The following is a 14,269-nucleotide window of genomic DNA, read 5'->3' on the forward strand; positions in this document are numbered from 1 at the left end:
ACTCACCTTATCAACCCAAACAGCAACTTTTAAGTTAATTAACTAAATAAAACACGACTTTAGATAAAAATGAAGCCTTAATATCCCTCAGTCACCAAACTCTCACTATAGAACCCAAATGCACCCAAATTCACCAGTCAGTGCAAACTAAATGTTTACTGTGTGTTTATAAAATATTACCTGGATTCAGAGAATAAACATTGTTTTTGTTTAAAAATAGTTTAGATCTCTGTTGCATCACACCTGGAAAGTGGGCCCTTGTGTTCCCCATAACCAAAATCTATTAAAGGTTGTGAGTCAGGTGAACTCCATGATATACTTTGGTGTTCTCTAAACCCTGGCCCATAATAGATAGCATAATGGATTTTTCTGCTGTCCTTGTTAGGACCACGAGTGTTAACTACACATGGAGGACAATGTGGGTGAATTTTTTTTAAAGAAAATTTAACATTTTAACACATTAACATTTTAAACAACAGAGCGGTCCGACACACGCAAAAAATCGACAGTAACATAGCTAACTTCCCCCCGCCCCAACTCCTAGCTACCCATACATTAGATTCTCTGCCCTTATTCTCCACTTCCATGTCTCCCCTTTCCCCCCCATCCCATCTTTCTGCTGACAGTCACTTTTCCTTAAAGAAGTCGATGAACGGCTACCACCTCCGAGCGAACCCCTGTATTGAACCCCTTAAGGCAAACTTAATCTTCTCCAGTCTGAGAAACCGTGCCATGCCACTGACCCACACCCCCGAATTGGGAGGCTACGAGTCCCTCCACCCCAGCAAAATCCATCTCCGGGCCCCTAGGGAGGCAACGGCCAAGACGTCAGTTCATCTCCCCCCCTGGTCTCCCGGACCTTCCCACACTCCAAAATATTGCCACCTCTGGTCTCGGAGTCACCCACCCTTCCAGGACCTCTGACATGACATCTGAGAATCCCTGCCAAAATCCCCACCGCTTCAGACAAGCCCAAAACAGATGTACATGATTCGCCGGACTTCCCGCCGCACCTGTCCTCCACCTCTTCAAAAAATCTACTCATCCGGGCCACAGTCATGTGAACCAGCTTGAACCGGATCAGGTTAAGCCTGGCACACGAAGAGGATGCATTGACTCTTTTCAGGGCCTTCTCCCATAGCCCAGCTTCTAACTCTTTTCCCCCCCCCCCCCCATCTCCCCAAGTTCATCCTCCCACTTCCTCTTCACCTCCCCGATTGGGACCCCTTCCCACTCATCAATTCCTTATATATTTCCGAGACCCTCCCCTCCCCCTGTTTTCAACATCACCTTATCCTGTAGTCCCCTTAGAGGGAGGCGAGAGAAGCTTGGAACCAGCCTCTGGAGAACGTTCCGTACCTGCAAGTACCGAAATTCGTTCCCACCCAGCAACTCAAACTCCTCCTGTAGCCTCTCCAGGCTCAGGAACGCCTCCTCAACGAAGAGATCCCCAAATCTCTCAAACCCTGCCGCCCGCCGCCACCTCCGAAAGCACCCATCCAGCCCTCCCGGAGCGAACCGGTCATTGTCACAGATCGGTGACCACACCGACGCCATTCCAGTCCCATATGCTCCTCCATTACTCCCACACTCTCAGGGCTGCCACTGCCACTGGGCTTGTGGAGTACTGAGCCAGTGAGAACGGCAGAGCCTCCAGACTGGTGCCCTTCCAAAATGCCATCTCTACCCGCTCCTACACCGACCCCTCCCCCACTACCCACTTCCTAACCATCAAAATATTCGCCGCCCAGTAGTAATTAATAACGTTCAGAAGGGCCAAGCCTCCCTCCCCGCACCCCCGCTCAAGGAGGACCTTCGTCACCCTCGGGGCTTTCCCAGCCCGTATAATACCCAAGATCGCCGCGTTCATTTTCCTAAAAACTGTGTTGGGGATGAAGATTGGGAGACACTGAAACACAAACAGCAATCTCGGGAGGACTGTCATTTTAACAGTCTGTACCCTCCCCACCAATGATAGCGGGAGCACATCCCACCTGCGTATGTCCCCTTTCATTTGCTCAATCAACCTGCCCAAATTTAGTTTATGAAGCTGACCCCAGTCCCTTGCCACCTGAATCCCCAGATACTTAAAACTCCTTCCCACCACTTTGAATGGCATCTCCCTCAGTCTCCTCTCTTGCCCCCTTGCCTGGATCGCGAAGACCTCACTTTTGCTCATGTTTAGTTTGTAGCCTGAGAACCGGCCAAATTCCTCCAGTATTCCCATAATTCCTGCAATCCCCCCCCCCGCCCCCGCCCCCCCCCCCCCCCCCCGCCCCGCCCCCGCCCCCCCCAGGAATCACATCATACACTCCTCCCTGGCTGGGGGTTCCGATTTATACAATCTACTGTAAAACTCCCGAAACACATCATTCAGCCACGCCAGATCCAAAACCATCTTCCCCCTGTATCATTTACTTGCCCAATCTCTCTCGCCGCCTCCTGTTTCCTCAGCTGGTGCGCCAACAACCTGCTGGCTTTTTCCCCATATTCATACACCGCCCCCTTCACCCTCCTCAGCTGTCCCTTTTTCTTTCCTGTGGACAGGAGCCCAAATTCCAGCTGCAGTCTCTGCCGCTCCTTCAGAAGAGACTCCGCATACCTCTCGTAAAATTTTGCCTACCAGCCTGTCCAACCGCGCCCGCTCAGTCTTTTCCTTATGTGCCCGAATTGAGATGAGTTCCCCCCCAAGAACCACCTTCAGGGCTTCCAACACCACCCCTGCCGAAACCTCACCCGTGTCATTGATCTTTATATATCTCCGAATGACCTCCCTCACCCGCTCGCACATCTCCTCTGCCACGAACAGTCCCATGTCTAACCCCCATTATGGCCACTGGGGCTTTCCTTCTTTGACTTGCAAGTCTACCCATTGCAGGACCACAGTGCAGTGGTCTGGCACCACAATTGCTGAATATTCAGCATCCACCACCTCAGCCAGCAGCGTTGTTCAACACAAAGAAGTCTATCCGAGAATACACCTTGTGTACATGGGAGGAGAATGAAAACTCCTTACTCCTTGGCCTCCCAAATCTCCACGGATTCACCCCCCCCATGCGCTCCATAAAGCCCCGCAGCTCTTTGCCACAGCAAATATCTTCCCAGACCTGGAAAGTGACCGATCCAGCCTCGAATCCAGGACAGTGCTGAAATCTCTCCCATAATCAGTCGATAGTAAATCTAGATCCAGGATCTTCCCCAGCACCCGTCTGACAAACACAACATCATCCCAGTTTGGAGCATATATATTTACCAGTACCACGGCCATTCCCTCCAATTTCCCACTAACCGCCTCTGGCTTCCCCACCTCGAACGCCACCCGTTTATTGACCAGGATTGCCACCCCTCTTGTTTTAAAGTGTAATACCGAATGAAACTCCAGCCCAACCCATCCCTTGCTCAACCTAATCTGATCCCCCACCTTCAAATGTGTCTCCTGCAACATGGCCATGTCCGCCTTCAGTTGCCTCAAGTGCACAAACACACAAGTTCTTTTGACTGGCTCATTCAGTCACCCCCTCCCCACATCAGTCTTCAGCTCACCCCCCACTTTGCTTCCATGAACTAGCCCTCCCAGCAAAGACAAACAAACAATCTCTCCCAAGGTCCGAGCACAAAGGCCCACCCCTCCTCCATTTACAAATTACTAAAAACCAGACTAACCCCAAACCGAACCGAAAAAGAAACCCCGGCAACAAGCAAAACCCCCGAAATATGCCCAAACAACACAGATCCAAAGTTTAACAAAATATAGTCCGAACTTTATGCCCTTTTTGTAGAGGGCTGACTTGACCTTATTAAAGCTCGCCCTCCTCTTTGCGAGTTCTGCTCCCAGGTCCTGATACACCCGGATCTCGACATCTTCCCTCGTCTGTCTGGTCCACCTCATAATGCATTCCTTGTCTAGGAACCAATGTAATCGCACTACCATCACCCTCAGCGGCTCATCCCCTGCGGCTTGCACATCAGTGCCCTGTGGGCTGGATCCACCGCCAGCGGTCGATCAAACGCACGTTCCCCAAGCAGCTTCTCCAACATCTTCCCCACATACGCACCAGCGTCCGATCCTTCGATTCCGTCCGGCAGACCCACGTTCCGAATGTTCTTCAGAGAACCATTTTCCAGGTCCTCCACCTTCTCCAGCCTCTTCTGCTGGTCACGCATCATCCCAATCTGCCATCGAGGTGGACTGGTCCTCATGCACCCCCGCCAGCTCCTCCAACCTCTGGATCACCTGACCCTGGCCGCCAGTTTCGTCTCCACGCAGTTAACCACCGCCTTGATCCGAGTCCAGCGTCCGGTCCAGATCCTCCGCACTCTCCTTACATGCCGGGGGAACTTCTCATCGAGGTCGAAAAAACTGGTCGGTAGCGATTTAAATCAAAGTGGTGCACTGTCACTTGAGTTGCAATGACCGGGAAAAGAAGGATTTCTCGGAGTTATCTAACTTTGACCTTTTAGTGTATGTGCCAAGGTACAGTTACTTCCTTTTTTTTGTGTTTGTAAAAAAAAAGAAAAAATGTAGGGGGGGAGGGGGGGGGGGTGAAGAAAAGTTCTCAAATTGAGATGTTTTAGGACGGAAAGACATCTGTCTGAGTTTTTGCATGCATAACTTTCTGTCTTTCCATTTATCCTGTTTGTTTTCACCTCCATTGTTTGGGACTCTGTTTCAAGGTGATGGGATTGATAAGATAAAGGGGGAGGGGTGGGCCATTGAGCCTAGACCTTAAGTGGATGGTTTGTTTGCTTTCTGTGCTTGGTGCCATTGTTTTGAAATCTTATGTTAAGAGTTGGGGAGGGGTAAAAGATCCAGCAGCTGGTAGACTTTTAGGCATCAGGTGTGTGATATGTTAGGCTAGCTGGTAAGGCTGGCTCACGGAAACAAAGTGGGGGGGTGAGCTGAAAAGTGACGGCCGGGTAGGGGGGGACTTCTGACGATTAGGGGACTTCCAGGAGGCTGGAGATAGAGACTAGATGGCAGTTGCTGCCAAGGGGCGGATCTGGGAGGTGCGGACCATGGGCTAAGGGCTGACCTCGGAAAGGTCATGGCTGATCAACAGGGGAGGGGAACAAGAGCCCACCCCCCCCCCCCCCCCCCCCCCGACCAGACTGGTTACGTGGAATGTTGGTGGCCTGAATGGGCCGATCAAGAGGGCCCATGTGTTCGCACACTTGAGACATGGCGGGCGTGGCCATGTTACAGGAGACACACTTGAAGCTGGGGGATCAATTTAGACTGAAAAAGGGATGGGTCAGCCAGGCGTTACATTCAGGATTGGACTTTAAAACAAGGGGGTGTGGCCATCCTGATTAAAAGGGTGGCGTTTGAGGTGGGGAAAATGAAGACAGAGCCGGGAGACAGATTAATTATGGTTAGCGGGAAACTGAAGGGAATGGCAGTGGTGTTGGTAAATATATATGCCCAAAACTGGGATGACGTCACCTTTGTTAGGAAGATGCTGGGAAAAATCCCGGACCTCGACTTGCACCGGTTGGTGGGGGGTGATTTTAACACGGTCTTGGATACTAGGATGGACCAGTCGAGTTCTAGGTCGGGGAAAGTATCAGCAGTGGCAAAAGAGCTGCGGGGGTTCATGGAGCACATGGGGGGGTGTTGATCCGTGGAGATTTGAGAGGCCAAGGAGCAAGGAATATTCATTCTGCTCTCATGTGCACAAGGCGTTCTCCAGGATCGATTTTTTTTGTACTGGACAAAACTTTGTTTGCGGGGGAGGAGGAAATGAACCAATTCGTGGAGAGGCTAGAGTTCCCAAAGGTAGATGAGGAGCTGGTGGAAGTCTTGGGGGGCCCAACTGGGCTCGTTGAGTGATAGACGGGTTGGGGGCCTGCAATCAGGTAAGGCCCCAGGACCTGATGGATTCCCAGTGGAATTTTATAAAAGGTTTTCGGGGCTAGTGGGAACACTGTTAGTTAAGGCATTCAATGAATCCAAGGAGTTGGGAGTGCTTCCCCCAACGCTGTCACAGGCACCAATCTCTCTCATCCTGAAGCGAGACAAAAACCCGGAGAGCTGTGGATCGTACAGACCAATTTCCCTTTTAAATATAGATGCTAAATTACTGGCAATGGTCTTGGCCACCAGAATAGAGGACTGTGTCTCAGAGGTAATAGGTGAGGATCAGATGGGATTTGTGAAGGGCACCTGACGTCCAATATTAGATGGCTTCTTAATGTTATAATGATGCCAGCTGAGGGGCATGAGGCTGAGGTGGCAGTAGTTATGGACGCGAAGAAGGCTTTCGACAGGGTGGAGTGGACATACTTATGGGATATTTTAGGCAGGTTTGGGTTCGGGCAGGGATTGTGGACTGGGTCCGACTGTTATATCAGTCCCCGGGGGCAAACGTGAGAACCAACAGAACTCAAGTCAGAATATTTTAATCTCGGGAGAGGGACAGTGTAGGGATGCCCGCTCTCCCCATTACTGTTTGCCCTGGCCATAGAGCCTTTAGCAATGGCCGTTAGAGCATCGAGTGCGTGGCGGGGGATAGTGAGGGGTGGGGTGGAACACAGGGTTTCACTCTATGCGGATGACTTGCTGCTTTGTGTTACAGACAAGGAGAATTTGGGCGATTTTCAGGCTACAAGTTGAATATGGGAAAGAGCGAGATGTTTGTGATCCAAGCACGGGGGCAGGAAAGGAGACTGAGGGAGTTGCCTTTTAAAGTGGTAGCGGGGAGTTTTAGATATTTTGGGATTCAAGTGGCTAAAGAGTGGGGGCAGCTCCACAAGTTAAATCTGGGCAAAGCGGTCGATCAAATGAAAAGGGATTTCCAGATAGGACATGCTCCCGCTGACACTAGCGGGAAGAGTCCAGACTCGAGAGAGGTTTGGGGATTTATTTATCCAGGAGGGCTTTCCCTCTTTGGGCCAGCTTTCTTCCAGGTCAGTGACAAGTGATATCATTCTGTTACTGACTGCAAAATCCAGGCCAGTGAACGAGGACTTTTGGAGACTTCCTTACTATATGTATTAAGAGGGTTATTTAAAAAGATGGAATGGCCTGCCAGAGGCAACAGTGGAGGCAGCATCCATAATCAATATTAAGTGTTCAGTACTTGAAAACTGCATTCAAAAGGATATTGAACAGGCAGGGGGCGTTCAGAATCCCAGCACATATCAGGAGGCAAATAACCACCTTCTGTTCAGTCAGATTCTGTGATCCTATTTCACACTTCATTTTGTTAAATTCTATCATTGCTAAAAAGAACCCTTGCGTGAATACTGTAATAGAAGGATCTGGGACATTTAAGAGCATTTTCTATGCCTTTTAACTTTGACAAAGGGTCATCTGGACTCAAAACGTTAGCTCTTTTCTCTCCCTACAGATGCTGCCAGACCTGCTGAGATTTTCCAACATTATCTCTCTAAGGGTTAACCTGGGACTGAGTACAGTACTGCCCACTGATGATGTAAGGCAGCACCTGACCTAGAGCTTAGGTCAGCAGTATAAAGCTGTAAAGCCCAACTGTAAATATTAACATAGTTCAGCAAAGTGAATAAAGATTTCTATTAACTTCCACAAGCTCTTAATGGTGTCTGGACAGTACACACCAACAAAATAAATACTAGTTAAGGGCAGAACTGGGCTCAGTTGCGCAGTATTTCATCATCCAACAGCCAAATGAAGTCTTGGCATGCAAGAATGAGTTTCCCAAGTTGGAACGCAAATTTGGGAGAAAATAAGGAAGCAAGCAATTACGTTGTAATGGTTTGAGGTAGCAATCCTACTAATTTTGTGGAATGATACAGCACAGGAGGCCATTTGGGCATTCGTGCTGTCTTAGCTATTTTATCATAGAATTTTATCATAGAATTTACAGTGCAGAAGGAGGCCATTCGGCCCATCGAGTCTGCACTGGCTCTTGGAAAGAGCACCCTACCCAAGGTCAACACCTCCACCCTATCCCCCATAACCCAGCAACCCCACCCAACACTAAGGGCAATTTTGGACACCAAGGGCAATTTATCATGGCCAATCCACCTAACCTGCACATCTTTGGACTGTGGGAGGAAACCGGAGCACCCGGAGGAAACCCACGCGCACACGGGGAGGATGTGCAGACTCCGCACAGACAGTGACCCAAGTCGGAATCGAACCTGGGACCCTGGAGCTGTGAAACAATTGTGCTATCCACAATGCTACCGTGCTGCCCCTATTTGAAAGGGTTATCAATTAGTCCAGCTCCCCTGTCCTTTCTCCGAAACTTTGCAATGTTTTCTCCTTCAGGTATTTATCCAATTCCCTACCGAGAAACATTAAAAACTGTTTCCACCACTTTTTTTTTAATATAAATGTAGTGCACCCAATTCATTTTTTCCAATTAAGGGGCAATTTAGCGTGTTCAATCCACCTACCTTGCATATCTTCAGGTTGTGGGGGCGCAACCCACGCAAACACGGGGAGAATGTGCAAACACCTCACGGACAGTGACCCAGAGCCGGGATCGAACCTGGGACCTCGACGCCGTGAGGCAGCAGGGCTAACCCACTGTGCCGCCTTTCTCCACCACTCTTTAAACAATGCATTCTCATCTCACTTCTGATTATTTTGTGAATTATCTTTTTTTAAACTTTTAAAAATAAATTTAGAGTATCCAATTCTTTTTTTTTCCAATTAAGGGGCAATTTAGCTTGGCCAATCCACCTACTCTGCTCATCTTTGGGTTGTGCGGGTGAGACCCATGCAGACCGAGGGAGCATGTGCAATCTACACACGGACAGTGACCCGGGGCCAGGATCGAACCCAGGTCCTCAGCACCGTGAGGCAGCAGTGCTAACCAGTGCACCACCATGCCACCTTTTTGCTAATTATCTTAATTTTATTGCACATTACATTTGTCACAAACAATTACTTGATTACATTACATTTTTCAGGCAAATGCCATTTACCTTCATATTTCTATCCAAAGTTACTGTGAAAAGCTGCTAGTCGCCACATTCCAGCACCTGTTCAGAGGTCGGTACAGGAATTGAACCCGCGCTGCTGGCATTGTTCTGCATTACAAGCCAGCTGTTTAGCCCACTATGCTAAACCAGCCCATGACAGCCAATGGAGCCCAGGCACTGTTAGAAATATTTAATAAGTAAACCTCTCAGGCAGTATGGTGAAAACGGCACAGGTGTCAACACTATGGTTAACACAGGGTTAATATGAAAAAGGAAGCTCATGGCCATTATTGCAGTTATTGCCATGAGGGAAAGCAGCCTCACACCACACAGTTGAAGTTATCATTAAGAAAGGCAAATTATTGCAGATGCTGGAATCTGAAAATCTTTGACAAAGAGTCACCCAAACTCAAAACGTTAGCTTCCTTCTCTCTCCAAAGATGCTGTCAGGCCCGCTGACATTGTCCAGTATTTTATGTTTTTGTTAACGCCCGGAAGAGGACAGGTAGGAATAAATCGGCGTTGCAAAGTTAAATGGGTAAATTCAGTAAACAATATTCAAAACTGGCGCCTTTTCTTCAACCTCACTCACCCAGAGTTATAATATGGGACTCAAATCACTGCTCTGCTCCAATTATTTATTTTTTTAAGACAAAGTAGTCAAGTCGTAATTGGATTTTTCTTTAAAAGACAAAAACATCGGCTGAGGTGTGACTCCAGCAGCCAGTCAGCCCGTGAGCAAGTCACTGATTGGGAATGCCTGGAATTCAGACACATTTATACTCTGGGGTTTTTAACTGAACACATTTAACATCTTCCCAGAAAGTTGGTTCATTTTCCAGCCGAGCAACCTGCCTTAATGCGGAGGGCCGGGGTTTCAGACTCGGGGTGACTGCTCCTTTTCCCTCCCTCAACAACTCGGGGCCTTTCACAGGTGGCCAGGGCCACCCCACCCAGCACCGCGGCGGGCTGGTTAACGCTGTCACGACGGCCCCGTGCCCTCCCGCTCTCTGTGGCTCTGACTAGGCCGCATTCCCCCGACACCAGGGCCTCACTCGCTCTCACTTACACCACAGTCCTGGAGATGATCGACGACACCATTGTGCTGGCCGAGCGGGCAGTTTGTTTGTTTGTTTGCTCTCTCTCTCGGCTCTGCTCGGTGAATCCGGCCCCTCCCTCACTGTTACCCCTCCTCGCAACCCTACGCTCATTGGCCAAGCCGGATATCTCCAGGGTTACGCCTCAGGTTTCCAGCTCTGATTTGCCAATACGTCTGTCAATCAGCGCCTTTCCCCTCCTGCAAGATGTTCACTGAGAAGATGGGGCGGAGTCGACCAAAACTCAACCTTGTCTCTCTCTCTCTCTCTCTCAATGTCAAATCCATCAGCAGAAAGAGTGCTGGGACAATCAAGACCTCTGCAGCTTTCGAAGAGCGAGATGGATTAAAATGGATGCCAAAACTGAGGATTTGGGGAAGAGCAAACAAGACAAAACCATACACAAGAAATGATAGGATACGCATATTATAGGGATATCAGGCTCGCAGTGCACAGATTTCTGAAGGTGGTTCGACATGGCAATCAAGATGCTTAAGAGGGCATACGAGCTATTCGCCTTTATTGGTCAAGGCATAGAGTGTAAGATTTAGACTTAGATTTATTGTCACATGTACCGAGGTACAGTGAAAAGTATTGTTCTACGTACAGCCCAAGCCGATCGCTCCATACATGAAAACACAGAACATATAAATACATTAAGATACACAATGAAAGTACATAAACATAGACAAGGGTGAAGTATACGGTATATAGTGCTACAACTGTGGAGAAGATGCGTAGGTAGATCAATTCAGTCCATAAGATCAGTTCAGAACCTAAGAGGGTCATTCAGGCATCTGGTAACAGTAGTGAAGAAGCTGTTTTTGAATCTATTGGTGTGTGTTCTCAAACTTTTGTATCTTCTGCCCAATGGAAGAAGTTGGAAGAGAGAATAACCCGGGTGAGGGTGTCTATGTTGTGTAAGGGCCACGAAGAATCCAGCACGAGTTTTAAGGATACAAAGTAATAACATTTATTTACTATAACATAGATACATAACAGTAGCAGTAACTTCCCTTGCTACATACTCCTTCCTCTGGTTCCTGAACTGGCCAGCTTTATTTATACTAGGAGTTTACTAGTGGTTTCTCCGCCCCCCTCATTGAGGAAGCTCATACTCCCACAGGATTGTGGGATTGTCATTAGTCCCCAGCCAATGGTAAGTAGGCAGGTTATAACATCCCTCCCACCCAAAGTCCAAGGAATCCACCGAAGACCCTGGCGAAGGAGGGCGTCGGACTCGTTTGGCCGCAGGCCGGACACCATTTGCACGCGGCGCTGGATCAGGCGGCGTGTAACGAGACGGAGACCGGCGCTCCCGTGATGAACGGCGCAACAGTTGTACATCCACGGCCCGTGGACCCGAGGATTCCCCCTCTGATGCATCCTGTGTCTCCATCTCGGAGTCAGAGTCTGCTGCCTCCGTCATGTTTGCGTCTCTATCTCCATTCGGTCCCGTAACGACCTGCGCAGGCTTCGAGTGAGGCACCAGTGGAAGATTGTGAGGACTACCTTCCCTTGTCTCTGGTCTCTGCGGCTGGAGAAATGAGCTCCAGGGGCGGGGCATCTTTTGAGGGGATAGTCTTCTGGACCGAACGTGGTCTACATGTTTTCGCTGGAGACGACCCTGGGCGTGCACTTGGTAAGATATAGGACCCGTTTGGCGAAAGATTACACCAGGAACCCATTTGGCACCACCAGCAAAATTCCGAACGAACACTGGGTCACCGGGCGCAAACTGCCGAATCGGCCGATGCCGAGAAAATCCCTGTCCCTGCCGTTCTTGTGTGCGGCGTACATTTGCCCCAATGTGCGGGAAAACCATACTAAGGCGGGTGCGAAGTCTCCAGCCCATTAGGAGTTCTGGGGGAGCAACCCCAGTCACTGCATGGGGGGTGGTCCTGTACGTAAATAAAAAGCGAACCAGTCTCGTGTCCATTGATCTGGAAGACTGCTTCTTTAGGCCTCTTTTGAATGTCTGCACTGCACGTTCTGCCAACCCATTTGAAGCCGGGTGGTAAGGGGCAGTGCGGATATGGCGGATGCCGTTCATCTTCGTGAACCTCGCAAACTCCTCACTCGTGAATGGAGTGCCGTTATCCGTGACCAGCACCTCGGGGAGGCCATGCGTACTAAACGATAAATGCATCTTTTCAATTGTTACGCAGGACGTTGTCCCCTGCATCTTATGCACCTCTAGCCATTTGGACTGGGCATCAATTAGTAGAAGGAACATGGATCCTTGAAAAGGGTCTGCGAAATCTGCATGCAAGCATGCCCAAGGCCGCCCTGGCCATTCCCAGTGATGTAGGGGCGCGGCCGGCGGAAGCTTCTGATGCTCCTGGCAAATGGAGCAGTTTTGGGCCACCTTCTCAATGTCGGTGTCGAGGCCTGGCCACCAGACATAACTCCGGGCCAACATTTTCATTTTGGTCACGCCTGGATGCCCATTGTGCAAGTCTGATAGTATCAGCTCCTGGCCTTTTTCCGGGACAATCACACGCGTCCCCCACAAGAGGATGCCGTCTTCCACGCTGAATTCTTACAGCTTGGAGGAAAATGCCCGCAACTCGCCTGGGAGCTGTCTATGCTGCCCACCATAGAGGACTATGTGCCGAACCTTTGACAGGACTGGCTCCGTCTGGGTCCACTCACGGATCTGTGATGCCGTGACAGGCAAGGTGTCCATAAAATTTAGGGTTGCAACCACCTCACCGGTCGTGGGGGTCGACATGGGGCCGGTCGATAAAGGCAATCGGCTCAGTGCGTCGGCATTTGCTATCTGCGTACCTGGTTTGTGCTCCAGAGAATACTCGTATGCAGCAAGCAACAAAGCCCAGCGCTGGATCCATGCAGAAGCAATGGGCGGTATTGGCTTATCCTCTCTGAAAAGTCCCAGCAGGGGCTTATGATCAGTCACGATAGTGAAATGGCGGCCGTACACGTACTGGTGGAAGCGTTTCACCGCAAAAACCACTGCCAGGCCCTCCTTCTCGATCTGCGCGTACTTTTTCTCCGCTGCAGTCAATGTGCGGGAGGCGAAAGCTATCGGTTGCTCGGCCCCGTTCTCCATCTTGTGGGACAGGACGGCCCCAATACCCTATGGGGATGCATCACATGTGACAAGCAAAGGCTTTCCAGGATCATAGTGGGTTAGTAACCCAGACAACGACAATTGTTGCTTTACCCGCCGGAAAGCGGTTTCTTGCGGCTGACCCCAAACCCAGGTGTGATTTTTCTTTAGCAGAAGATGCAAAGGGGCCAGCGTAGTTGCCAGATTGGGGAGGAACTTCCGTAATAGTTTATGAGACCGAGAAAAGAACGAAGATGCGAATTGTCAGTCGGGGCGGGGGCATGTTGAATTGCACGCACCTTCTCTGCGACGGGGTGCAGACCTTCGCGGTCCACCCGATAACCTAGGTAGACTACTTCCTTTGCCTGAAATACGCACTTGGTGCGACGTAAACGGACTTCAGCCTCCGAAAGGCGTCTAAGGACAGCCTCCAGATTTTCCAAATGTTCCTGCTCCGACGTCCCTGTAATCAAAACGTCATCTAGGTAGACAGCCACACGTGGTAAACCTCTCAAAATGCCTTCCATAACACGTTGAAAAATTGCGCAGGCAGAGGATACTCCAAAGGGCAACCGTGTATATTCATACAGGTCCCGGTGTGTATTAATCGTTACATATGGTCGGGAGGCAGGGTCCAGCTCCAACTGCAGGTAGGCGTGACTCATATCTAATTTTGTGAACGAGAGTCCACCTGCAAGTTTCGCGTAGAGATCCTCTATGCGAGGCATTGGATATCGGTCGAGTCGGGAAACCGTATTCACTGTAAGTTTGTAGTCGCCACACAAGCGAACTGTGGCATCTGGCTTCATTACAGGTACAATTGGTGCTACCCAGTCAGCAAAACGGACGGGCCTGATAATACCCAAACTCTCCAAACGAGTGAGCTCCCCTTCTACCTTCTCGAGCAAGGCGTAAGGCACTGGGCCCACCCGGAAATAGCGTGGCGTGGCTCCTGGTTCAACTTGGATACGGGCTACGGCCCCTTTTATTTTCCCCAAACCAGGCTGGAATACATCTGGGTATCGTCCTAGCACCTCAGTCAACCCTTCAGAAACCCATTGCAACCGCAAATGGAGCAAACAGTCCCGACCCAACAGGCTGGGCCCATGGCCGCACACCACGATAAGTGGGAAACGCCCCTCCTGGCGTCCATAGACAACAGGGGTCATTGTAGTTCCTGCAATGTCCA

At 49.9% G+C, this 14,269-nt stretch overlaps 1 protein-coding gene across 1 annotated transcript in view; it reads right to left on the bottom strand.

The window, feature by feature from the left end:
* reep3b (receptor accessory protein 3b) overlaps positions 1 to 10,093 on the bottom strand; it is a 118,810-nt gene extending 108,717 nt beyond the window's left edge. Inside the window, exon 1 of the mRNA XM_072478809.1 lies at positions 9,980 to 10,093. Coding sequence (XP_072334910.1) covers positions 9,980 to 10,011 — 32 coding nt within the window. The 5' untranslated portion in view covers positions 10,012 to 10,093. The remainder of the gene's footprint in view (positions 1 to 9,979) is intronic.
* Between the last annotated feature and the right edge of the window lie 4,176 nt (positions 10,094 to 14,269).

The sequence above is a fragment of the Scyliorhinus torazame genome, chromosome 16 (genome assembly GCF_047496885.1).
Source record: "Scyliorhinus torazame isolate Kashiwa2021f chromosome 16, sScyTor2.1, whole genome shotgun sequence".
In the NCBI taxonomy this organism is placed as follows: Eukaryota; Metazoa; Chordata; class Chondrichthyes; order Carcharhiniformes; family Scyliorhinidae; genus Scyliorhinus; species Scyliorhinus torazame.